Source organism: Cantharellus anzutake, assembly GCF_015039405.1.
Source record: "Cantharellus anzutake strain C23 chromosome Unknown EI90scaffold_55, whole genome shotgun sequence".
Classification (NCBI taxonomy): Eukaryota; Fungi; Basidiomycota; class Agaricomycetes; order Cantharellales; family Hydnaceae; genus Cantharellus; species Cantharellus anzutake.
The window spans coordinates 523239-548712 of record NW_024067005.1 but is presented as its reverse complement, the minus strand read 5'-3'; the positions used below and the strand labels follow the sequence as shown (position 1 = coordinate 548712).

At 49.1% G+C, this 25474-nt stretch overlaps 8 protein-coding genes across 8 annotated transcripts; 4 read left to right on the top strand and 4 right to left on the bottom strand.

Moving 5' to 3' along the window:
* Window positions 1-510: 510 nt before the first annotated feature.
* Window positions 511-1137, top strand: EI90DRAFT_3129240 (uncharacterized protein; the record flags this gene model as incomplete). The annotated part of the gene is made up of 1 exon (XM_039064176.1): window positions 511-1137. One exon carries the CDS (start codon window positions 511-513, stop codon window positions 1135-1137), a length of 627 nt encoding a protein of 208 aa, XP_038912047.1.
* Window positions 1138-1569: 432 nt separating this feature from the next.
* Window positions 1570-3130, top strand: EI90DRAFT_3019278 (uncharacterized protein; the record flags this gene model as incomplete). Its single annotated transcript, XM_039057338.1, has 6 exons — window positions 1570-1637; window positions 1677-1723; window positions 1795-1866; window positions 1983-2217; window positions 2475-2571; window positions 2855-3130. 6 exons carry the CDS (start codon window positions 1570-1572, stop codon window positions 3128-3130), a joined length of 795 nt encoding a protein of 264 aa, XP_038912046.1.
* Window positions 3131-4439: 1309 nt separating this feature from the next.
* Window positions 4440-5130, bottom strand: EI90DRAFT_3129239 (uncharacterized protein; the record flags this gene model as incomplete). The annotated part of the gene is made up of 2 exons (XM_039064175.1): window positions 4440-4842; window positions 4901-5130. The coding sequence occupies 2 exons, from the start codon at window positions 5128-5130 to the stop codon at window positions 4440-4442; spliced, it is 633 nt and encodes a 210-aa protein (XP_038912045.1).
* An 880-nt stretch (window positions 5131-6010) lies between these two features.
* Window positions 6011-6637, bottom strand: EI90DRAFT_3019277 (uncharacterized protein; the record flags this gene model as incomplete). The annotated part of the gene is made up of 1 exon (XM_039057337.1): window positions 6011-6637. The coding sequence occupies one exon, from the start codon at window positions 6635-6637 to the stop codon at window positions 6011-6013; it is 627 nt and encodes a 208-aa protein (XP_038912044.1).
* A 13081-nt stretch (window positions 6638-19718) lies between these two features.
* Window positions 19719-20401, top strand: EI90DRAFT_3129235 (uncharacterized protein; the record flags this gene model as incomplete). Its single annotated transcript, XM_039064174.1, has 3 exons — window positions 19719-19892; window positions 19958-20027; window positions 20079-20401. The coding sequence occupies 3 exons, from the start codon at window positions 19719-19721 to the stop codon at window positions 20399-20401; spliced, it is 567 nt and encodes a 188-aa protein (XP_038912043.1).
* Window positions 20402-20616: 215 nt separating this feature from the next.
* On the bottom strand, window positions 20617-22348 carry EI90DRAFT_2933090 (uncharacterized protein; the record flags this gene model as incomplete). Its single annotated transcript, XM_039055090.1, has 4 exons — window positions 20617-20904; window positions 21274-21518; window positions 21573-21883; window positions 21945-22348. 4 exons carry the CDS (start codon window positions 22346-22348, stop codon window positions 20617-20619), a joined length of 1248 nt encoding a protein of 415 aa, XP_038912042.1.
* A 588-nt stretch (window positions 22349-22936) lies between these two features.
* Window positions 22937-23344, bottom strand: EI90DRAFT_2933104 (uncharacterized protein; the record flags this gene model as incomplete). Its single annotated transcript, XM_039055091.1, has 1 exon — window positions 22937-23344. A coding segment is annotated over one exon (408 nt), but the record flags the coding sequence as incomplete, so codon positions are not given.
* Window positions 23345-24157: 813 nt separating this feature from the next.
* Window positions 24158-25474, top strand: EI90DRAFT_3019275 (uncharacterized protein; the record flags this gene model as incomplete). The annotated part of the gene is made up of 9 exons (XM_039057336.1): window positions 24158-24245; window positions 24332-24507; window positions 24586-24705; window positions 24741-24855; window positions 24908-24968; window positions 24990-25171; window positions 25215-25265; window positions 25306-25392; window positions 25455-25474. The coding sequence occupies 9 exons, from the start codon at window positions 24158-24160 to the stop codon at window positions 25472-25474; spliced, it is 900 nt and encodes a 299-aa protein (XP_038912040.1).

Genomic DNA, 25474 nt, shown 5'->3' with positions numbered 1-25474 from the left:
CATGTCACTGAGGTGGGAGTGCTCCGAGGCGTGGCAACGCGTCTAATGAGTTCCCACTTCCTCTAGCTTCTCTCTCAATGCCTTCCACTTGCGTCTTCGGGCTTCCGGAGATACCCATGACTAGACTATTTCGTGTTTGCAACGTGGTGGAGATCCAGCCACCTGCTGTCGAGCAATGGACTATGGATTCTGATGATCAACGGTATCTGCGCGACCATCTAAAGTGGAGGGCCTCTTTTCAGAGTTCAAAACTGGAGTCCATGCGTATAATAATAAAGTGTGATCCAGGTGCGGTGTTATCAATGGCATCTTATCCAGAATGTGAAACTGATGATAGAAGGCCCCTATCTCCTCCTTTGGTATCGAGGCAGATGGTGCGGAACATGAGGAAGGCTTGCTCCTTGAAGCCTCTCGGAGTGGCTGCCATACTGGACGATGACACTTTGATGAAGAGTTGTTAGTTACCATTTCTTCTGGATCCAAGGATTCGTCGTTCAACTCGAACACTTCATGGTCAGGAGTCGGGAAGTTGATCACGACCTAGAAGAAACTCGGTACACGGAGCCGTTTCAGAGCCCATTGCCAAACATCACCCGAACTGGGATACCTGGAGGCTCGATTCCGCTTGCCGTCCGAGATTCCCTTTTCCACCCAGACTCACCTCCCACCATGGCGCCTCGCCCAATCACCCCTCCTCTGTTTCTGCGGGACAGTGATCCTCTTCGAAAGCGATGTCGAGTACCTCATTCATCTCCACCGTCAGCCTCAGTCCGGGCGCTGGGTTTATCAGAAAGACACCGAAACTTGGAATCACCTGCGCGCCAATCGCACGCCGTTTCTGCATTTTCCGAACCGAGTGGGAAGTTCGTTCCTCGTATCAAGTTAGAAGACCCTGAGACCAATCTCACAAGAGAGAACACGGCAGCTGTGGATGGGTGGAGTAACTCTTATTTTGTTTGGTGGGTATCTCATCCTGTTTCATTAGTTGCGTATGTTCCCGCCGCTGCTGACTTCGTCACCTCAGATCAACCTGTACCTTCTCTAATTGCTGACCAGAGCGCAGATGACCCCGGGAGTGATAATATCGATGGAATATTATGGGAACAATCGCCCGAGCCAGAAAGGCACTCTTTTTAACAATCATTGTTGAGTCCCGCATGGTCCGTCAAATTGCACACGGAACGATGTCTCCTTTAGTTCAATCAGATGAACTTTGCAAGAGATTGCGGCTTGAAGATACTATTGTTCCGTTTGGGAAAAAATCTCAAGATATACACCAGAAGCGCAAGTAACTTCGTTGATCAGTGAGGCACTAACTCAGAAGAACGAGATATCGGTGGAACAACCTGTGAGCGATAATGACGAGGGCTTCTTCAACATATGCTATCATCCCCTCCCTCAGCTTACGAGTTTCAAGGATTTACTTGCTCTGCCTTCCATCAAAGGGCTACCTAAATCGCACGGGGTTGACAATTCAAAATCAAAAAATGTCTTCCGACTCGCCAAGGTTCAAGCACTACATATTGACCACACTCATCCCCGTTGGAACAATACAATCGTAGGTTATGCATGTCCCTCCCCAAACGGCGGTCCGGCCAAACCGAGGCACCTGCTACATCACACCCGTTAGCACCGTTGTAGGTGATGTGCGCGTCGATTAATGTCCTTAACGCCAGTATGATCGACTTCAACCCTGATCGCGGCTCTATGTCCACACATCCCGGTAAGCGCCCAAAATCTATCGATCCCACCCAGCTTTAACATCGAGTGTAAACGTCGTACTCCATTCCACAGCTCAGGGTTGCAACACACAATCCTTTCCAGCCCTGTTGGCCATCTCTGCGCTCCCCGAAAACTCCATTTCCGGTAAGTGTTCTCCCTGTTTGCTCTCAGCGTTGCAGCTAACAAAAACTTTCTAGATACCATTGAGGGCTCTTCTCTTCATCTTTAACGATGACTAGAGGTGCTTCGCGCATCGCTAGTAAATCACAGTTACCGTGAAGATATCCGACTGATGAGGGCCAGCAACACCGCTGGCACTCACGGTCATTTTGGGCTACTGGCCTACCCCCTGCAGCGCCAACCTCCCGTTCTAATCCCGTGTAGTACACTCAACATTCCTACACCCCCCCCCAATCAGCTCTTCTACCCAAACGGTGTATTACATCACGCGCGGATACCCAAACCCCTAGTACAGCGTTACTCGTGCATGGGCCTGTAAGTTCCACTGCTTGTGGTTGGGTATAGCAGCAAACATTTTGCGCATCGTCTTTTAACATCAAACGGCACTAACAATCCCACTTGGTGGACATTGTCACGACCCCTACCCCGGATTGTGTACTGTCAATTCAATCCTTATTAGTCTCGTACTCAGGTTCGGCTTTCTGGACATCACTCATGCACCAAGCGGTGCTTACATGACGTGCAAAATGGTGTGATCAGACATGAACCTCAACCTTGCCCTTCTGTGTGAGGGCTGCTGCTGAACGTGAACGAGAGGAGGCTGAAGAGGCCAAAAGGGCCACCGAAGTGTTGAAAAGGAGGAAGAAGGAAGAGGCAGCGGTGAGGAAGGTGAGTAGTAATACAGCAATCTTTGGTTGATGGAGTGGGCAGTCTGGTGGAATTCTGGAAAGACAGTGTTGGATTGCACATGACCAAAGGAGGTCATGAAAGCTTGGGGGTATGTTTTTGTAACAACCTTGCCAGTGCGGTGTGGGTCTGACTGCCAATGATTCCCATAGACACGATTGAACATGGTGTCATATCCCGGAATCCCGACCCCGTGCACTCCCACCACATCACACCTTCCTAACAACTTCACCATCCCCTACACCTTGCCTCCCCACTCTCCAAGTCACCTTCCCTCCTGACTGTCTCAGCTCCGGTCTGGTTGCGGCACACCGAACCTTGGCCACTCCCATCCCGGAACCTCGGTCCGGAGTCGGAACATTCGGAGATCCCGGATTTGCTCCGATATCCTGACGGACCTCCGACATCCCGTGACATGCCCTTAAACCCTTCCTCCACCCATTTCATTTATTTGAGTCACCCAACATCCTTCGGATACGCAACTCCGCTTTCGGAGCTACCTGCATCCTTCGGTGATCTCCCTCACGTTATCACTTATTAGTCATCTCCCATTCTTAGCACGACTACCTTCTTACTACCATTCAGTCGGCTAACCCCCTTTATCCATTTGTCTTCCCCATTCATTTTCCGGCCTCCAACTCCGCCCTCCTTGGCCCGACACCTTGGTTCCCCGTTTTAGATATCGTTCAGAACCTTTCGGTACCTCTCGGTATCATTCGGTACCTTTCGGTGTTTTCCCCATTTTGTCATTTCAGGCTTTGACTAAAGTCCTCCCCATCCTCCTTTAATAAATACACGTAGATTAGAACCTGTAGTTCCTCAGTTCTAATCTCGACTAAAAATGCCACCCAAAGTCCCTCTGAGTGAATCCTGTCCCTGTTCTACAAGACACCTCAGACATAAGAAATACAAGGACTAACTGAGACGTAACGGAGGCACAGCGCTCCCTCCGAGTCGCTGAGGCCGCGTCCTTCTTAGAGCCTCTTGTACCATCCAGCAGAACCGGGCTCCCTGAGAAGCTCGGTTCACTACCGGAGCCCTCGGACCCCCCTCTAGTTGAGCCCCGCCTGCATTCGGACTCACGCATTGACCCCCTTCTTCCACAACCTCCGGGGTTTTTAACACATGGTGTGGACATTTTCCAGTTTTAGAAGAATCCCCCCAGGGGCCTCAGAGTGTCTGTACAAAGATATCTTCCTGTTGATGATATTTCCACCAGCATCGTAAATATTGATGGGGTTGTTATCTTCATCTTCATATGGAAGCTTGTCCAAGTCATCAATTTCCTGTCCATATTCATCAAAGATGTTAGAATGGGCGGATTCGGACGACTCCGGAGTGGAATCGGAGACTTAGCATGGAAGGACCTTGGCCTCAGCGACTCAGGCAGAGCGCTGTGCCATTGCTGGTTGTCCTAGGGGTCCCTAACTTCGGATCTAGCAGAGGGAAAGTCTCTTGGGGGGAATTCATGTCGATTTCGGACTGAGGTTACAAGTTACTATGTACATTGTATATAAGGAGGGGTCCGGAATCAAAAGGAGCGAGGGTACTCCGAAAGGAGACAAAGGGAGCTGGAAAGAGGAACAACACCAAGGGTCAAGGGTTTGACTCAATGGTGTTTCCCAAAGGAGGAGTGAAGGGCCAAGGCCCAAGGAGGAAGGAAGGAGGATGGGAGTGGGGAATGGCTAGCTGACTGAATAGAAAGGAAGCAGCAGCCCAAATAGGAATGAGGGAGAATAGCGGAATTGAATAGGACAATGCAATAGTTGCAAGGTCCGAGGTAAGTCTGGAAAGTCCGAACTCAGAAGTTAAACTCCGGAATATTGGCAAACGTAATTAAATGGAATGAGCTAACCAATACAATGGGTATAAGCGGAGGTGGGGTCAAAGTCCGAGGTTGGAGCTAAGACCGGAGGTTCCAGAGATGGAGATGTGAACGGGATTCCGGAGTGGAGGTCCGGAGTCGGGAGCATAGGTTTTGCATACTCGTCTGGAAGGTGTCGAGGTTGGGGTCGGACCTGGAATGTTCCCAGAGTTGGACCGAAGGTGGTGTCAGAGCCGGAGGTGGGATAACCTCTTGGGAGTCGGCAAGGAGGAGGTGATGGAAGGGAAGTAAGACTCCGGAAGTCAGGTTCGGAGTTCCGGGAGCCCGGAGTGGAGGTCGGGATTGTATGGATATGACAAAAGACTTGTCCATGTTCTGCCATGATGTCTGCAGGATCGATAATTTCTGTTCCCCTAACTACACAGGCACTTTAGGAAGCAGGTGGTCAAAGCAGGTGAAATATATAATACATATACTGGGGCTTACCGAAGGTGGGTGGCAAGCGCAAAACTCCAGCATGAGATGTGCTCAAATGAATGATTCTGGTGGAAATGAGCCACAGTCTCCTCAAGATGCTCAGTGTCAAACTCCAAGTCTTGGCCATACTTCATGGTGATGATGAGGGGTGATTGGGAAAACCAAGGGTCATCTTTCCACACTCCTGGGGCATTTCGAACAAATTCTGATTCATATCTGTCAATCAGTGTCTGGTGCATTGAGCGCACATCACGGAGTCTTAATGTGTGTCATAACCATTCCTGGCCATCGACTTCCGGTCCCTCCGTTCCCTCCAGTCTAACTCCGCTCCTCCTTCACTAACCTTGGAGCTCCCGTATTCTGCAATCCTCTTGGCACCCCTCGATGGTCACCACCCCCTCATTTCAACTTATTACCTACACCTCCCTAAGTACAGAGCCCCGAAGACTTCCGGACAGCTCCGACGTCTGCTAGCGCACCCCCGCCTCCGCTGGGCAATACAATCGCCTGCCCTGCAGAGCCTACCTTTGGGCTTATCCCTCCTTTCTGTTTCTGGGTTATCGCCTGCCTTTCCGCTAACCCCGCGACCCGACTCATCGGTAATATTCAGTTGGCTAATGTTTAACCCCGTTAGCTCCGCTCCGTTCAGCTCCGCCAATTGCGGACCCGTCTTCACTGTAACCATATATATATCCCGCTTGTACATAGGTTACACTCCAGTAATAAAATCAACTAGAGTTACCCCCCCTAGGTTCTAATTGCCAGTCAGTAAGTTAGGGCACGGATGTGTCACTAGGCACAGCGCTCTTGGCAGAAGTCGCTGAGGCCGAAGCCCTCCGCTACGGAGACATTCCTTCGTCTTGAATCTGGTCTCTGACAATGTGGCCCTGCCTGACTGATTGTGCCTGTGGCATATGGAGTTAGTTGGAGTAGATCATAATAAGTAATATATAAGTAATATTTTTGCTCACACCCAATCTGTGACTTGCATGTATTGTTGAAGCCCACCATCCAACTCCACATAGATATTAGGTTTCCTGGTTGAGTAGTCCCTCTGTGGAATTTCGCCCATTGCCCAGAGAATGATGCATGTTGCCATTCGCACATGAGCCCTGGTCATCAGAGTGGTCCCAGTATGCATGCCAGTGCAACCAGGTCATCAGTGCCATCCAGGAACCCTTTGGGTGCCATGGAAAGGTACACATTGTCGTGGTCCTTGGTCCCAATGTGGAGCATTCGCCCAGTGGGGTCAAACCCAAGATCACCACAGTGATTGAGGAACTCACGCACAGAACCACAGAGGTTCAGGTGGAAGCACCATTCAGTATTTGCACCAATTGTTGGGAGGATTGCATCAAACCCAGCACGATCAGGGACTTTGAGTGAGAAGTCAATGAAATGGCCTGCCATCATGTGGGTGAAGGTTTCTGAGCCACCAGGTGCATAGAGATGGGCATCAACTTCCAAGTGCCACTTCCTCAAAAGGCTGAAGGCCTTTTCACCATCTCCCTTGTTGTAGAGGGCTTGGAGCGGGCTTAGTTTTAGGGGATGAGCCATTTTGCGATAGTAGCGATCCCTTTCAGGTTCACTTGAAGCAGACCTTGACCCTACCATTGCCCTAGCGATGACATCCTGTGAGACAGATCCATAGCCTTCCTCTGCCTGGGGGTTATCAATGTCGAAGGGTGGAATTGTGGCCTCAACGGAGACAGGGTCAATAAGCTCATCAACCATCATGTCAGACATAGTGGGGGTGCAGGAGAGTGGGTTGAGGCAACAAGAAAATATGTGATATATGACAGTTAGAGCCAAGGGGGTCCCAGTAACCAAGTTGATGGCAAGGGCAAAGGACATGCCAGTGAAATATATACTGTGAGGATATATGGGCCTAGGATCAGATCGGATCAGCTAGATCGCCCCTCGGGAAATTCAGGGGCGATCCAACCCGAGGGTGGAGATCAGGCCAGTTTTCTGTTGTCTCTACTGGATCGTGTTGTTGTATCTAGGTTCGCGAACACAACTATGATATTGTGTCAACATTATGGATATATGCTTGTTGTATGGGTTTTCTTTAACAATATGATGAGGCATTTCAGGGCTATTTGTCACAGCAAGCCAAAGAAAAATGGGTGTGTCCCATTTGGATAAATGATCTATGGAGATTGTGTGAGAATCCAAAAATGGTGTTCATTCAGAGAGTTAATCATGAGATCTAATGTCAACAGCGCTTCTAAGTAATCCATGGCCATCAGTGATGATGACCAGATATAAAATGCAATGTTCCATAGCTCTTTCCCCCCACACTGGCTCTGAAGTTCCAGGCAAATGGGGGTGACTGGGGGGACAAGGCTCCCAGGTTGGGCTTCCTCCAAGAGCGCTGTGCTCACTTACTGCTTCATTCCTCACATTTAGAAGTGGCTAGGGTGACATCCCACTGCTTTCTCACTGAGATGAACAAATTATATATTACAGCAACAGTCAAAAAAAATCTGCACATCAAATCTTGACTGCAAAAGATGTGATTTGCCATTTAGGAAAAAAAAATCACCATGTCCCAATGGCACCACCAAAAAAGGACATTATTACTCACCACTTTATTACAGCAAGGGACAGAAAAAATGGCACCACCATCTTGAAATCAAAACCCCCTCTCTCTCCCAGAGAGTAACCATATCCATGTTCACCCATGATGCAGCTGCCTTCCTCTCCAAGGACAATGACTTGACTGACCTCTTCTCCATCCTCCACAGCTGGTGCATAGCATCTGGAGCCAAGTTCAACAGTGAAAAACAGTTGTCTCGACCACAACATCGTTAAACTAGTATGAGGGAAAGAAAAGAACGAAACACAACACTGAGAAACAAATGGTTATAGTACCAATGCGATTATGAGGAAGAGAAAAGCTAATGACTAGTGGGAGTAACTGTCAGGGATGGCTCTGAAGAGGCAGGGGTAGCAGTGTAATGCTCAGCGCTAGTGGCCCAGATGGTGGCAGGGCAGTGAGACCATATGGTGGGTAGCCCTCACTCAGGCTGGCATCCCTGTGTGGCTTCTTAGGCTGAAGCGGGAATGTATTGTTATTAAGGTGAAAAGCTAAACTAAGTTGAACCACTTGCCTGAAGCAGGAATGAGAAGAAGGGTGCTTCTTTGGTCCTGCTTTGGCTAAGTTTATATACATGTGAAAATGGGTCATGTGGAGGGCCACGTCAACCTCGGACAAAGCGAGGTTGTCATGGGCAACTCCGCTGTCAGAGACCGGATTGAGATGAAGGAATGTCTCCATGGCGGAGGGTTTCAGCCTCAGCAACTTATGCCAGGAGCGCTGTGCCAAGTTACACGTCTGTGCCCTAATTTACTTACTGGCAACGAGAACTAAAAGGGGGTCAACTCTAGTCGATTTGATTACTGGGGTGTAACCTATGTACAAGTTGAGTATATATAGTTACAACGAGGGTGGGCCCGTAAATGGCAGGGCCAAGCGGAGTGGAGCTAACAGAGTTAAACATTAGCCGATTGAATATTACCGACAAGTCAGGTTACGGGGTTAGCGGAATGATAGGCGATAACCCAGAAATGGAAAGGAGGGATAGGCCTGAAGGTGGGCTTGCAGGGCAAGCAAGTGTATTGCCCAGCGGAGGCGGGGGTGCGCTAGTGGACGTCGGAGCTGTCCGGAAGCCTTTGGGGCTCCGTACTTAGGGAGGTGTAGGTAATAAATTGAAAAGAGGGGGTGGTGACCATCGAGGGATGTGAGGTGATTGCGGAATACAGGAGCTCTGAGGTTAGTGAAGAAGGAGCGGAGATAGTCTGGAGGGATCGGAGGCAGTGGAAGTCGATGGCCATGGATGGATATGACAGTATCCCCTTCTTAGGCCTGAACCCTTGAAGGCCCAGAATTAGTAAGGTGAGGGGAGCTGTACTTACAGAAAGAAAAAAATGAAAATGGGAGTGAGGAGTGGAGAGAATGGGAGAGATGGGAGAGGAGTCGGGGTTCCTAAGGAGCTTCAGGTCCAGGCTTGTCTGGGTACTGAGAGTGGAACACTTCGACGAGGTCGGAGGCGTGATCAAGTTCGCTGGCAAGGAACCATTGTGTCTCCTTGTTGGTCCCTTCATAGCCTAGCCACTTGACCAGGTAGAGCAACTTGTTGCATCTACATCAGTCGATCTTGGAGTCGAGTATCTCTTCGATCTCATACTCCATCTTGCTTTCGATTTCTATGGGAGGCAGAGGTGGCTGGTGGCAGTTTGGAATGACATTCGGGACGGAGGGTTTGATCTGCGAGACATGGAATACCGGGTGAATGGCTTGCATGTTTTCCGGCAGGTGGAGAGTGAGGGAGTGGGTTCCAACATGGGCAATGATCTCAAATGGGCCGAGGTTTTTCTCGGAGAGCTTTTTGGAAGGTTGGGTGGAGTGGAAATACTTGGCCTTTACATAGACCGAAGTTCCTACCTCGAAAGCTGGGGCAGGACTCTGACGGGAGTCTGCCAGGCCCTGATAACGGATCTGAGCAAGGTGCATTTCCTCATGAAGGAAGTGATGGAGGGAGTCGAGATCTACAGAGTACTCCTGGGCATGTACTGATGTTAGGTCTCGCTCCAGGTGAACGGTGATGTTTGGATGGTAGCCTTTGTTGGCGAAGAACGGGGAGATGCCTGTGGTGGCATTTGGAGCGTTGTTGTATGTGAACTCCGCGAGAGGCAGGAGTTCAGACCAATTGTCCTGCTGGTAGTTACTGTAGATGTGCAGGTACTGCTCGAGCGTCTGGTTCATCTGTTCGGTCTGTCCATCTCCTTCCAGGTGATAACCAGAGGTGAAGTGGAGGTGGATATTGAGGGCCTTACCAAGTGAACGGAAAAAATGAGAAACAAACTCCGGACCCCTGTCGGAGGTGATGTGGGAAGGAACTCCGTGCTTGGAGAACACATGGAGGGGGAAGAGCTTGGCCAGTTCCTGAGAGGTGATAGTATCGTGGGTAAGAATGAAAATGCACTGCTTGGACAGGCAGTCCACGACGACCAAGATGGAAGTGAATCCGGAAGAGGAGGGTAGCTGTTCAATGAAATCCATGGAGATGGAGTTCCAAGGACGTTCGGGGATGGGGAGTTGTTTGAGTAAACCATAAGGCTTATGACAGGGGACTTTAGCAAGGGCACAAGAAGTACAGGAGGAGACATAGCTCTTGATGAAGTTATGGATGCCCAGCCAGGTATACTCACAACGTACTAGATCCAGAGTCCGGTTTTGACCGAAGTGTCCAGAAAGTTGGTGGTTGTGTTTGTCTCGCAAAACGTGGAGATGAAGATTGTTGGAATCGGGAATGTAGATGCGGTTGTCCAGCCTTAACAGGCCTTCGGCATCAACGGACCAGTGGGAATTGGGGAGGTTGGGGGAAGCGAGATGAGAAGAGATTGTGGTATCGGAGGAGAGGGAGGCTAGAATGCCTCCATGGAGAGCCTCTGTGTCAATGAGTATGGCTGCTTGGATTACCGTGGCAGCTAGGAATGTGGCTCGTAAGGACACAGTGAGCTGCTCCGAAGTGAAGACCGGTCGGAAGTTCTGCAGATTGACGCAAGCGTAGTCCATATCCCCTTCTTTGGGATAGACATCCCAGCGTCTAGTCAACACATCTGGTTTACTCCGAGTCTTCCAGGATGGAATCAGACAGTCATGTGGAACTGGGAGAGGAACTCTGACCAGTGGGCTTGCTGCCGGGCCAAGAGTTTGGTGGTGGAAAAATACTCGAGGTTCTTGTGGTCGGTAACGATGTCGATTGGAGTTCCTGAACCTTCAAGGTAGTGACACCATGATCAAAATGCATCGTGAATGGCGAGCAGTTCCTTATCATGGGTGTCATAATTGAGCTCCGGTGCCGAGAGTGTTCTAGAGCCGAAAGCGATGGGGTGAATCTCTCCGTCATCACAATGGATGGACAGGATTCCGGAGATCGTGTAATCGGAGGCGTCGGTTTCTACAATGAGGGGGGCATCAGGTACCCAATGTGTCAGGATAGGGGCAGAAGTGAAGGCTTCTTTCAAGGTGTTGAAAGCAGAGCGACAATCGTCAGAGAATAACCAGGGGGCTCCTTTACATGTAAGGTGTGTCAAGGGGACTGCAATGCCGGAGTATTGGTGGATGAAATGCCAATAGAAGTTAGCGAAGCCAAGGAAGGACTGGACATCCTTGACTTTACAGGGCTTGGGCCAATCTTGGATGGCTTTAACCTTCTCGATGGACATGGTGAGTCCAGGGGGGAAAGGCAGTATCCGAGATATTCCATAGTGTCCATATGAAATTCGCATTTCTTCGGATTGGCATATAGGCCGTGTTTGCGGAGTCTTCTAAGAACTTCTTGGACATGCTCCTGATGTGAAGCCATGTCTTCCGAGTAGGTAAGGATGTCATCTAGGTAGACTACCACAGAAATGTCCAAGAGGTTGGCAAAGATCATGTTGACGAATCGCTGGAAGGCTGCAGGTGCATTTGTGAGACCGAATGGCATGACAAGCCACTTGTGGGAACCATAGCACGTGCGGAAGGAAGTCTTCCATTTGTCACCTGCTGCAATGCAAACCAGGTGGTAGGCATGCCGGAGGTCGAGTCTGGTATAGACTGTGGCACAGCTAGGTGCGTCAAGGAGGTCTGAGATGCAGGGAAGTGGGTAGCGATCCTTTTTGGTGATCTTGTTCAGCCCTTGGAAGTCAATGCAAAGATGGAGGGATCCATCCTTCTTGTGGATGAAGAGGACCGGTGCTGCGTGAGCGGAAGTAGTGGGACAAATAAACCCGGAGGCTAGGTGTTCATCTAAGAACACCCGGAGAGCCTCGAGTTCTGAAGTAGAGAGAGAGTACATAGTACCCAAGGGTGGTGAAGTGCCTTCCTCAAGGTCGATCTTCAGGTTGTGCTCATGGTGCAGTGCCAGCATTGAGGCTTTGCTCTTACTGAACACATCTGTGAACTCATGGTACTCCTTCGGAATGGCAGAGAGGTCAACGGAGTCGGTGTGGGATGAGGCAGCCCTCAAGCGGCTGTCCTTGGAAGGGATGGTTAGGCTGAAGGATACCGATCCTTCAAGTCGACAAGCCTTCACGAATGCGGAACGGCTGACGAACTCGATAGATGGTAACAGAGGAATGGGAGCCTGGGGCTTAGGTGCTGGCGGAACATCAGATGGTTGGATGTCGGACGACGGCAGTGGTACCAGAGATGACAGGGGAGAGCTCGGAGTAACTGTCTTGGTAGGTTCAGAAGTTCGGAACGTAATACTGCTTGAGACCCAGTCAATCAACAGATTGTAGCGGGTAAGCCAGTTGTGTCCTAGGACTAGGGAACATGATCCATCCAGCGATGTGACAAAGAAAGTCATGGGGGTGATGTTTCCTGAAGCGAAGCAGAGGGGAATATCAACGGTGTGGGTTATGATTGAGTTGGTGCTACAGTCAAAAAGGCATAGTTGTAGGGGCTTAATCTGATATGTCTTCAGGGCCAACTTCTTTACGAATGTGTCGTCGATGAAGCAGTCTGAAGACCCAGAGTCTATGAGTGCGGGTACATTCTCATAGGTGCAGAAGAGTTTATTTTGTGTCCTATCATCAGATGGAGGAGAAGAAGAGACAGGAGAAGAGAAAGAAGAGAAACGGAAAGAGGTGGAAGGATCTATGGAAGTAGGAGGAGGGGGAGGAGGAGAGAGTGGTACATCAGCAACACTATCTACAATGGGTAGAACATCAACCGGAGGGTCAACATTGAGAGGAGAAAATAGACCATTTGAAAGAGAAAAAGAAATGGGAATATGGGGGAGGATAAGTCGGAGATGGGAGACACGTTTAAATGCACTTCTTTGAGTGCACGGAGGGAAGAATTGCAACCCCCGGTCCATGCGGAATCCACAGGGGTGCGGACTAATTTTTTGCTTCTGTGGAAGGGGATCCTTGCTCCTCGGTCTGGACCGTATGGGCCTTAGATGCGTGAGAAGAAGACTTGGGACAGTCCTTGACCATGTGACCAGACTGACTGCAGAACATACAAAGTTTCTCGTCGAGACGATGCTTACGCTCTTGTGGCGTGAGCTTGCTGTTGTCTCCGAGTTTTGATGAAAGGTCCGGCTTAGCGGAGCTGGCCTCGGACTTTTTATTGTCCTTCAGAGGCTTGCTACCAAAAGCGGAGTTGAAAGAGGAGGAGGAAGGAACGGGGTCGGAACGAGAAGCAGTGGTGGACTTTTCGAAAACGTTAGAGGAGGGTTCCACGTGACATGTCACTTCAGATTTACGCTCCCAATAGTGCGCATCGAAAGTTTGTGACAAGGTGCGAAGTTCTGAAAGAGTAGAAGGTTTACCTACTCTGGCAATATCGTCCTTGATACATTCCGGCAATGCGTTATAGAAAAAATGACGAAGTGCCGCTTCTCCGTAACCATGACATTGAGAGGCATGTCAGTTGAACTCGACAATGTATGTGCCCATCCTTCATGTCCAGGGTCATTAGTTGAACTTCAGCATTGCCCACAGGATCGTGAGGACCGAAGTTCATTTGAAGTTCGTTGATGAACTCTTGATAGTTATTCATCCATCACGGATGAAGCATAGAATTTTGGTCGAATAATAGATCCGGCTTGAACCAATCGAGAGCCATTCCCTTGAGGTAGGACTGTGTCATATCCGTGCATACCCGATCCCGACCCGACTCCCGGACCTCCTCCTTCACCACCTCTGGAGTCCTACCCTACCACTGTCCGTTCCGATATTCACCTTCGGTCCTGGCACCACACCTCCTCTCACCTCCCATGCCACCTCCACTCCTCCGTCACTCTCCTGTCCTATCTCTGTCCACTCCGATACCCACTTCGGACCGAACACCACCCCTCTCACCACCCTCCTACTACTCCTCCTCCCACTCCTCCGCTTCCTCCCCACTACACCTCCACCCCTCCATCATCCTCCTACTCTTCTCCCATCCACTCCGATACTCACCTTCGGACCTGACACCTCTCCTCTCCTCCACACCTTCCCTCCTTCCTCCTTCCTCTCTCTTCCCTCTGGCCCTCTTCCGTCGACCCCCCGCCAAGTTACAACCTTCCACCGCTGTCCCGTACTTCGTACTCGGACACCGCTCATACCTTTGCTCCGAGCCTCCATCATAGTTCCTACCTCGGACTTTGACTCCACCTTGGTCTTAGTCCATTGCATTGGTGACCTCATACTACGTAAACACCATTGCCAATATTCCTCGGACTTTCAACCCCGCCTCCATAACCTCTGTAAGCTCTGCAACCCCCGAGCTCCACGGATCATCTTCGGCACTTTCGCTGCTTGTAATGTATCTCTTGCATTTTCCCTCATCCCTATTTGGACTGCTGCTTCTTCCCATTCTAGCCAGTTAGTCATCATCCCCACTTCCCCTCATCCTCCTGCCCCTCTGGGCCTTGCCCTCCTTACCTCCTTTCAGACGTACCACAGGTTCTGCCTTATGACCTTCAGTACCGCTCCGCTTCTGTCATCCCTTTGTTCCCGTTCGGACACCTTCATTCCAATTTGGATCCCCTTTGTTTCCTCATGCTTTCGCCCTCCCCATTATATATATCGGTGCTTGTACATACTCGTTTTAGGCTTAGTCTAAAATCGACCTGAAATGCCCCCTATAGACTTCCTGCTCACCTACTGTGAAATTAAGGACCAAATGGACAAACAGCAATGACACAGCGCTCCGCTTGAGTCGCTGAGGCCAAGGTCCCTCCTTGCTAAGTCTCCGGTTCCCCTCCGGAATCGTCCGCCCTTGCCCAGTTCTAACAGACTGTGTGAAGATGACTTTGGTGTGGTTGCTAGCAAAAGCAAGGGGACGGTCCTGGAAATTCGCATTGGACCAGAAATACACAGAGTTCTTGGGGATCTTTTCTGTCAAACTGTTCAGGCTCACGGACCTTGGTCCGGAGAGCGGAGGATGGTGGAGGTGGTGGGCATCCGGTGTGACGAGCCAAACTGGCGATAGCTTGGGCTAGTTGTGTAATAGCCATGTTGGGGATGGGTTCGGCATTGTCGGTGGTTGGGACAGTGGGGATGGGAGGATCAGCAGGAGGAGGGTTGACGAAATCGGGGACCTCGGAACCGAGTCCAAAGAAGTGAACAGGGTCTATGGGCTGTTCCGTGGTGTCTCCGAAGTTGGAATCTGCAACTGGTGATCGATTCCTAACAGGATGCATGATCGGAGTCGACAGGAGAGGAGTTTCTAGATTAGAAAAGCTGCGAAACTCAACTGGGTTTCTCGCCAATTGACTAGGACCAGGCTGTGAGGGTTCTGGGGATGGTGAGGCAGAGTTGGGAACTAATGTGCATAGTTGCAAATGAGTGCAAGGGGCTTTTGGTGCCATACAAGATGTGTACTAGTCAGGGAGTAATAAAATACTGTCAGAGACCGGATCGAGATGAAGGAATGTCTCCGTGGCAGAGGGCTTCAGCCTCAGCGACTTATGCCAGGAGCGCTGTGCCAAGTTACATGTCCATGCCCTAATTTACTTACTGGCAACGAGAACTAAAAGGGGGTCAACTCTAGTCGATTTTATTACTGAGGTGTAACCTATGTACAAGTTGAGTATATATAGTTACAACGAGGGCAGGCCCGTAAATGGCAGGGCCAAGTGGAGCGGAGCTAACGGAGTTAAACATTAGCTGATTGAATATTACTGACAAGTTGGGTTATGGGGTTAGTGGAATGATAGGCGATAACTCAGAAATGGAAAGGAGGGATAGGCCCAAAGGTGGGCTTGCAGGGCAAGCGAGTGTATTGCCCACCAGAGGCAGGAGTGCGCTAGCGGACATCGGAGCTGTCCAGAAGCCTTCAGGGCTCCATACTTAGGGAGGCATAGGTAATAAATTGAAAAGAGGGGGTGGTGACCATCAAGGGATGCAGAGGTGATTGCGGAATACAGGAGCTCCGAGGTTAGTGAAGAAGGAGTGGAGATAGTCTGGAGGGATCGGAGGCAGTGGAAGTCGATGGCCGTGGATGGATATGACATCCGCAGTCTATCCCCAGTGTAAGAGGAGAGAAACACAAGTAGGGATGCACAGCATGTTTGGCATCGCAGTACCCATACAGGGTGCTCAGTGTTGGATGCATCCATGCTACAAATGGGGAAAAGAGAGAAGTTGTCTGTATAAGGATAGAAAGGAAAAAGAGAGAGGAGAGAAAGAAGGAAAGGAGGAAGGAGGGAGAGGGAGAAAGAGAGGGCAGAGAGCGGTGCAGTGCAGCGTGCCCTGACAGTAACCCAAACAAGGGTACAACCCACATCAAAACGGATAAACCAGGGGGCAACAGCTCAGGTAGCACCATGGTGAGGAGTTGCAAAGACACTCGAGCCAAGGGCCACTGACAAAGAGTGTCCAGCCCCCAAAATAGGGTTGAAAGCAATGCTGGGCTCTGGATCCACTGGGTAGTTCCATAGAACTAGGTAGTTCGCTGATCTACCACACAGCCTATGTGCGGTAAGCTTGGTGTCCCCCATAAACGACTCATGGAGTCATGGAGGTAATCCTTGGTTACCATCCAGAAAAACCCCTCTGACACAGCTCAACCCCAACAGTCATTCGCCCCCAGTGAACCTCAACCCCCTGTCTGTCATATCCCAGATCTTCTGCCTCCCTCTGCCCTATCCCTATACGACTCCTATGACCTCCACCAGCCCTCCCAATCTCTCTCTGCTGCCTCTGGTTGATGCCAACGACCCTAGGATTACCTCTTCACTTCCAGTACCTCCTTACCTCCGGTACCCCCCCATATTCCTATTTTACCTCTGGTCTTGATAATCTTTTTTTCTACAACCCCAATCTTCCAGACTACAACTTCCGGGCTCTGGACCTTTCTGGACGCCTTTCTCTGTAGTTCCCTGCTTGTTCATAGACGATTCCAGACCTTGCCATTCAGTTGGCTTTTAATTCTCTCACTCCACAAACCTCAGATGTAATTTGGGCTTTTCGCCTAGTCCTTATTTGTCTTGTGGATTCTTTTCTATTTACTTCCCCTTCCCCTTGGTAACCTTTGTTTACCTTCAGATCCAATTGTTTCCACTATATGTATGCATGTACCCCTCTAGTAAATAATTCCCCCAGTTATAATATAAACAGTCTTGAGCCCTCCAAACCCTCCTCCAGGACGTCTATCACATCTGTCAGAGTCTGAATTACTGTCAGAGTCGGACATGCTGTCAGAAGATGGACTGAAGATGGATGTTTGGCAGAGGTCTGTTGGAGCGTGCACATGCGGATATGCGGGTGGAGATATGCGGCGCATCCGGAAGTGCTGTTCAAGGTTAGTGGAGTGGGATCATGGCCTCAGCGACTCAAGTGGAGCGCTCTGCCCTGAGCTTGACGTTTGGGGGAGATCCCATATTTACAGAATGACACCTACAGCAGACTTCAAACAAGACTTGCAAGCAGAGCAGACCTGTAGGAGGAGTGCAGACTCTGCAAGCACCGACTCAGAAGGGGGAAAGCCCCTTTGCAGAAGGAGGGACTCAGACCAGACAGGGGGGGGGTGGTCTAGTTGATTTCAGACTCAGGTCCCTGAAAGTATTTACAGGTCCGCAAATAAGCGGGGTCGGTGCAGTGCCGACACAAGTCCGTGAACAGAGGTTGATCTGTCAGCACTGTCACACAAGGACAGCATGAAGGCCAACAGAAGTACAGAGGGGAGTGGGAGTGTTGACCTGACCAGAGGTGTCAAGGGCAACCAGAAGTGGCCAGAGGGTGCAGAGATGGGCAGGGGGCACAGAGTGGGCAGAGGGTGCAGAATGCACGGAAGCAGGGCATGGCTGTGACCACATAGCGGGAAGCAATGAGTGTGGTTCAGATGGAGACAAGGCAGGCATAGGAATTGGAGGGACTGAATGCCAGGAGCACCAAGGGCTTGGGAACTGGAGGTAAGGTCGGAATACCGGCAGGGTCTAGGTTCTGATTGTTGGCCAAGTCTCATGCAATAAGGCAGGGGGCCAGACAGTGGGTTGGGGGCTGGTTAGGATGGGTTTCGGGTGGGCAGATTCCCCTATCAGCATTAGTTCGTCTATCGGCATTGATTTGCTGCTGACGGAGCCCTGGGATTTGTCGGTCATGACAGCGTCCCACTTGTCTGCTGCTCTAAAGAACTGAGTGACAGGGGCTCCTAGAGACACCTTGGTATAAAACCCAAACGAATGGCATGATGAACAATTGACCCTCGCTAACGCCTCCTTCATTAAGTAGTGAGGGGGGGGGCTTCTGGCCCCCTTCTGCTGGTGGCCTCAGTTCCTCCATCACCAGCTCCCCTGACAAATTGGGGACAACGAGAATGTACCAGGTGCAGCACTCCATTCCGAGTCGCTGAAGCCAAGTCCCTTTAACACCCCGTCACCCTCAGAGCTCCACCCCACCTCTGGTCTGTCTCCGACCCACCATGGGACAACCCGGAACACCGAGCTCCACCCAACAGCGTCACCTGGATAGCGATCGGACCTATCCAAGGAACGTTGCAAGTGGGCTAGAGATCTAACCCCCTAAATGCAAGCAAATTCGTGGGGAGGGAGTCCGGGATGTCCTAAGCTCGTCCTAGGTTCCGTCCAACTGCTAACAAAACAAAAATAATCACAAACTCGTTAAGAATTATGTACCCCTGGTCCATCTTGGACAATGGTCAGGGATTCCTTATAATACTCAAGGAGTCAAGCTTAGAATTTCTCTCTTTTTCTTGGATCTCTCAGTGCTACAGTCTCTTTGTAGTCAAAAGGGAGGTCACTTTTCCATTCCTACATGTACAAAGCTTTTAAACACATGGAACAGCAATAATGTGGAAAAACAAATGAAAGGAAAAATATAAAATGAAGGATTATTGTTACGGACACCATGTGGACCGTTAAGTATGGCCGATAAGTCCAACGGCCGATGTGGAAGTTCAATAAAAAAAGACAGGAGTGATAAGCAGGCCATATCCGCTAATAATTGCCGTTCTCCACCAATTTCCACCATCACACTACACTCATCCATCTCTTCCTACCTGTAGCATCCTTTCCCCACCTCTCCATTCGATTCCCCAGGTTCATAGCTTTCTCCCGATACTAAATTTGTCCCAAATGGTTGAGATTTGACCAAGTGGCAGGCGTGAGAATCGTAAAATTGGCCCGTGCACAGGGTTAGACATCCTGGAAAGTGTTTGCGAGAGTCCCCGTGTCAATTGGATCTTCATATGCATCCTTTGTGATTTTTCTGAATTTCTCTGAGCACATTTTGGTTGTTTGTTTACTTTGGTACAGCTTGTGATTTCCATTTTGGGCCGAAAACAAGTTTCACGATCTCCCAAAGTATGGATCTCGGCTCCGCCACATGGGACTTTTGACACTGCCACCCTCATGTGCCTTTCGACATTGTGCGGAACCTCACGGTAAGGTGATAAATCATCACCACCATTCTTCCACAACGGCTGGGTCGATCTGGACGAAATTCGGGGAATCCATAGTTATGATTTTTCTCTATTTATTGAGCCCTTGATCGTCTTTTGGTGGCCAGTAGTGCCAAGCATAGTTTTTGGGCTGGACCAATTCAGTACCAGCGCATTATGTGCAATTGTACTCCGTAATAAATGAAATAAAATGTTCTTATGCACCATTGGCATTGGTAGGTGATCATCGCATATGGGAAATCCTTAAGGAACGTAAAACCGCGAAAATATTGGCAGTGTAGGGTATAGTAGGTTATCCTGCCTACAACGTCTTCTTGACACTGTCCCCCTCACCCCCAAAGATGAACCCATGCTGGAAGCCCTCTTCTCTAACAAAAAACTCAACCAAAAATTAAAACCCATCACCACTTGACCATGGAGAATGCCACAAACATACCATTTCAATTTGCCTCTACCAAGCCAGCAAATGTCAATGAAGACCTATATGAGCCCCAGGACTCTTCCAACAACCCCCCAAGCCCCCTAACAAACAAGGGTAAGAAAATTGAAAAGGCTGCCATATTCCCCCAGGCTGCTCTGCAACTAGATGTGAGAAAACATGCCAGATCCCCAATGGCCACTAAAATGCAAGGCCCCTTCAGGCCCCCCCCCAGAATCCACCTCCACAACAGACTCAGCTCAAAGCCACCTGCACACTCCCCCCTCCAGCCTACTTCCCAGGAGGTTCCCAATGATGTTACCCCAAATGGCACATTCCTCCTACCAAATATATAGCCCCAAAAGAGTTTCCCCCAGCCCACTGCCCTAACACCGAAACCGAGGAAACCAACAATGCCCAGGACCTTGCAATGTTTGAAACAGTGATGGCTGAGAAACCACAGGATGGAAATGAAGACTATAACTGGATGGGCCTCAGGCAGGACCTCGAAAATTTCGTAGCGCATGGACTCCGCCCCACCAGTCTCCTAGAAGGTGCTAACCCCACCAGAGTGAATGAATGGATGCTAACCAAAGATGCCATCCTAGTCTTACCACTGGATGCCACCCACAGTGGGAAGTCGCCCCATCAGATTGTACCGGGTTGTACCGTCACTTGATCGGAAATGCTGGGAGTCCCTATCAGCTTTTTGCAACTGCTATAGCTGCTAAGTCGCATGTAGTACCGGGGCTACCCAGCATCTAAATTTTGACCTACATCGATCGCAAAATATGATATCACGCATTATATTAACCTAAGTTCTACATCGTCCTCTTTAAAGTCCGTTCTAGCGTAGTCTGTGCTTCGATCCACAATCGCCCATTTTTCCCCTACTCACCCGTACTTGAAGCATCCCACCACCGCACAAATTGCAGCCAAGTCAACAATGGCACACGGGCCTATTTTGGTGAAAGTAACAATGTCCTTGGCTGCATCCTTTCCGTCAGTTTTGCAGTCGCTGACCAGTGCAAGAATAAAGCGACGTGGTTCCATAGTCCGAAGTGAAGGGTTTGGGGGTATAATAATCTCAAGTATCATCTCGAGTGTACCATAGTGGATGATGCGAACAAAATCTGTTGCCGAAAACTTGGAGAAAGCATTCCTATCAGCAAGAACTTCGTACTAGCACCATAGTTAGTAGGAATTGAGGATAACTAACTGAAATAAACCAGATCCTACTTACTGTCAGGGTCGTGCGTGCTCGCAACAAAGGATGCCCCCAAAACCAAGTTGATAGCAAAGCTGGGGGACATGCCCATGCCAGCAAAGGATATATATGTACACGGTAGAGATGGTAACTAGCCAACTAACTAATAACCGGTAGAAGCGGATCAAAGATGATAGAAGATCACATGGCATCATAACCGATACCATGTGACCAGATCAAATAGAAGATCAGAAGCGGAAAAGAAGAAGAACCTGATGGGGATACGGGTCATGTGGCACTGCGCTACTTACACTAGCGACCCGAAGACGTGCCCTGACACTTACGCATACAAATGAAGCATCTTGTGAGCGATCTGCATAAAGATCTTGTGCGGATTTCACCCTTATACAATCTCCACCATTGGCGATTCGTACTTTTCCCCATGCAGTGAATGTTTCAGGGATTACTCGTTTGGCAGTTGAAATGCGAATATTGAAGACCGTAGTGAGGTACGCTGCCACAAGGTTTCGCAACCAGTCCGTGAAAGGTTTCCCACCTCTCCTTGGGGGCTGAAGAATGGAATGGGGATCTATTGTAGGTTTTTGAGCCATGAAGACAAACAGATTGACTAGAATGCACTAACACTCTTTATATACGACCTCATAGTGGCTTAGCTCCTTTTTAGATGGCGTTAGCTGTAATGCTTCAAATAACTCATAACGGGTCTGTATCTCGTTGAACAGTGCCAGATGATATTGCCGCATCGCCAAGCTCACAAATGGGCGTTTGTGAGATTTGACAGCAGGTAATAGGTGCTGGCACCATCTCTCCATCACAAACGTCCAATTGTAACATGGAGGGCCATTGGTTTTGATGTCATCGGCTATGTGGAGGAGGGCATGTACTGCTAGGGTACATACGGAGAGTCGATCAGGCTTGAATTGGTAATATATACTGTGCGTGGAGATGACTGCTGTCAGTGGAAGGCGAAGATACAGTGTACAATTCTACTTACCTTTCATACTCTTGGATATAATCGATGACTCTTTCGTGCAGGCTACCCAGTTCGGCATCTGTGAACGAAAACTGGAGAGTTGTCTTCATGATACTGTGGAATTTCATGAAATGCTTATAGTATTTCGGCCGAAAGAAGCGTCTGTCGAGAACATAGGGAGCAATGAAAAGAGTCCAGAAAGACCAGTCTTCAGCGGTGAATATATGTTGTTCTGTAGCAATGTTAGGTGTGCGTCGCCCAAATGTAGATGGAATTGTATTGCTGGCTTCTGCTGTCTCGCATCCAATTGCATCCCAGACAGCAGGAGCAATTACATAGCATTCCTTGCCTTCGTCAAGGCCTTTGTATTTTCCAGTCCAGAATGAGACAAGGCTCTTGCAGTGATTTTCCAGAAATAAGTGCATCCAGTCATGTGGAAATGAGCGCATCATTCGGATCGAGGGGATTTCGGCTAATATTGATGGTTTGTTAATACCATATTTTTTTGAGAGCGCTTTGCGATGACCAGAATTCCACTTGAGGGACGATATGAGCTCTGATTGAATCCGAGTAGACTCCTCAGTGCGCAGTGGGAGATTATGAGCGTCCCATGAAACTTGAGGCATGTGTGGATTATCTTGTGGATGGTTGAGAGGAACATAGTATGGCCCTTTGTTGCCCCTTATACCCTTTATCATACATGACCGGCATGGACGAAGACCATTTGGGCCCTTGTAGCACATGCAATGCTTCATAGCCACCATGTCGCCATGGCATGATATTGGATAGACGTGCAGCTGAAAGGATTTGCTTATTGAGATATCGAAAGACTGGACCCCAGCAGCGAGGTATTTGCATTCATTTACGAAGGGCCACTCAAATGAGTTGAAATCGACAGGGGCTTTGGGGCCCGGAATGATGGAAAGGGGAATAATGTTTGACAAATGGGTGCGGATCTCAGGTGGGAGATTGAAGTTGATGGCAATGAGCGGCCAGCAGGTAGATGAGCCATTGCGCTGACGCTTGAATATATGAAAGCCATCTATCATAAGACCGATTGCCACATCGCGAGGGTCGCTAAAACACTTATGAGAGAGAGGGGTTCCATTGTTTTCCACTTTTTCCCCCAAAAGGCTCTGGTAGTTACTGCCATCAAAAACATCGTTTATTTCTCCAGGAATCGCCTTGTATTTTGATCGATAAGAGAGTTGATGGACCATAGTCTTGTTTAGGTACATTGACTGGACATGTGGCAGAAGGGGAGTGTAGCGATAGAGTTGGCATGGAGCACCGGATTCATTATAACGAGGTTCATGGCAGTAGGGGCACAGGTCTAGGTCACTATAAGTCCCAGTAAAAGCACAGCAGGAGTTGACACAACAGTTGTATATCTCCTCAGAGAGATCTGCCAGTTTGGCCATTCAACGATGTAGGCAATAGAGTGAGAGAAGGCTTAAGGACGTGCGATAGGCATAGCGGATGTAATTATGAAGCTTCTGCGATATATTGCCTTTGAGTTTGATATTAAACATGATGAGATTATCGATGTCTTCTTTGGTAAGAGTGTCACGCTCTTGTAAGGTATGTTAATGAGCAAAAGAGACACTGTGTAGTATGAGGTGATCTAGGCATACCAGCATCCCAGAGTCCTTTTTCAAATTGGTCATTTTCATATGCATGGATCGCTTTGTTCCATTCCTCAATTTCATCATCATCAAAATCATCGTCAAAAACATCCGGGTTATCGCCAGCAAAGATGGGCTCTCCATTTCCAGAATCACTGAACCCAAATTTCTCCTGAAAGTGACTTGCAACATTGGGACTCAGATGACCGCTGGTGATATCATCGTAACGGGAACGGGGATCATCAATGGCCATATTGACACCATGAAAAACCTTTATAGAGAGATTAGAGCATGTTTGTACAAACAAATATACAAATTTTTATCTTGCGTACCCGTTCAGAGCTTAGTCTGCTCTCCGTAGCCCCAGAATCCAATGCAGCATGGTCAGCCTGTGGCTCATCAGGAGCTCCAAATGAGGATGGCCGCAACAGCTCCAGTTCATGTATGCGCCTTGCCTTCAGATGGCGGTTTATCTGGCTCCGAGATAATCTAAGTGAGCAGCAGGGGCAAGACTCTTTGTTTCCCATTATTGCAGGAGAGCACGTGTCAAAGATTGAGTCTTTGGAAATAGTAGTAAACAAAACAAAACAACGCGTCTTGTCACCCCCCATGGCTTCATCTTCAAATGCATCAATCGACAGCGACAATGAGTCTCTCAGAAAAGCTAAGCTGGAAAAGGCATACCGATATATAGAAAGTGAGTTGACATGTCTGCCACACTCCCAGTCCCATCATGGCACACAGTAAGATGCATCTGATATTTTACATATCCGGTATGTATAGGGCATGGAAAGGGTCGTACACGCTCAAAATCGCCCTCTTACAATCGTAAACGAAAGCATCAAAATGCACATGCTGGCCCAAGTCATAAAAAGCCACAAGAGCACGTCATTAAGAAGCCAAAGGGGGAGGTCGGAAGAGCTGCCCCTCGTGGCTACAATCTTCAGGAAGCCATGGGAGTAAGTGACCATGTCTATAGGAGTTACAGGGTATGTGTTTCATATTCCTTGGAAATCTGCTCATTTCAATGCTTGCAGAATACTGCGCGAGCTGCTGCGATCTCATACATCACTAGAAGTGGCCACCTTTGGACGACCTTCAGCCAAATCCCGTCAAACATTATTGCAGCAGCCTCTCTTTTTGAAAGTTATTACTTGGTTTCCTGGAACCCACAATCTGACATTGTGAATAGATCCACCGTACGCACCCGGAGCTGAAGTCGAGGTACGAAAATGAATGGGCAACAACAAAACTACTCTCGACAGCGGTGGGGGCTCAGAGAAAGGGTGAAAATAGGGAGGGAAAAGGTGAATCATTTATTACTATTACTCCCATTGTGAATGCTATCATTCCTTACAGGTCGGAACCCATCCACTGAAGATGGGGGTGAAGATCGCGAAGGTAATAATCTGGATGATAGGTGTGCTTCTCTGGATTTAAGTGGCGATGGGAATGAGGGTGGCCGTGAACCGGATGATCCTAGTCAGGGCAGTGATGACTACTGGCAGCTTGAAGGCAACCAAGACACGGCTTCAGAGGACGAAGAACCACAACTGGATAGTGACAATGAAAACTGCGGCATACAAGTGACAAAATTCAAATTTCAGCCCTGGATTATTACCTGTCAGCCGGCAAACCTCAAATTTGTGTCCTGTGCTCTCTTCAGCACAAAGCGATTCGAAAAGGGCAAGAAATGCCAATAAATCGATCCCAAAAGGTGAGTGTTTATCTTGACAACCCAACATGCTCAATTGCAGCGCAAATTCTAGCTGCACCTATCGACCCGCTTGCCAGCCCCCAGCCAACCATCACTATCGAGCCCAAGAAGTTGTGTACCCGGAAAAGTCAGTAACAATGAAGATGGTTGTCTTCCACAACTTTAGGACTCATCACCTTCGTCCCATAGATGCGAGAAAGAGGAACTAG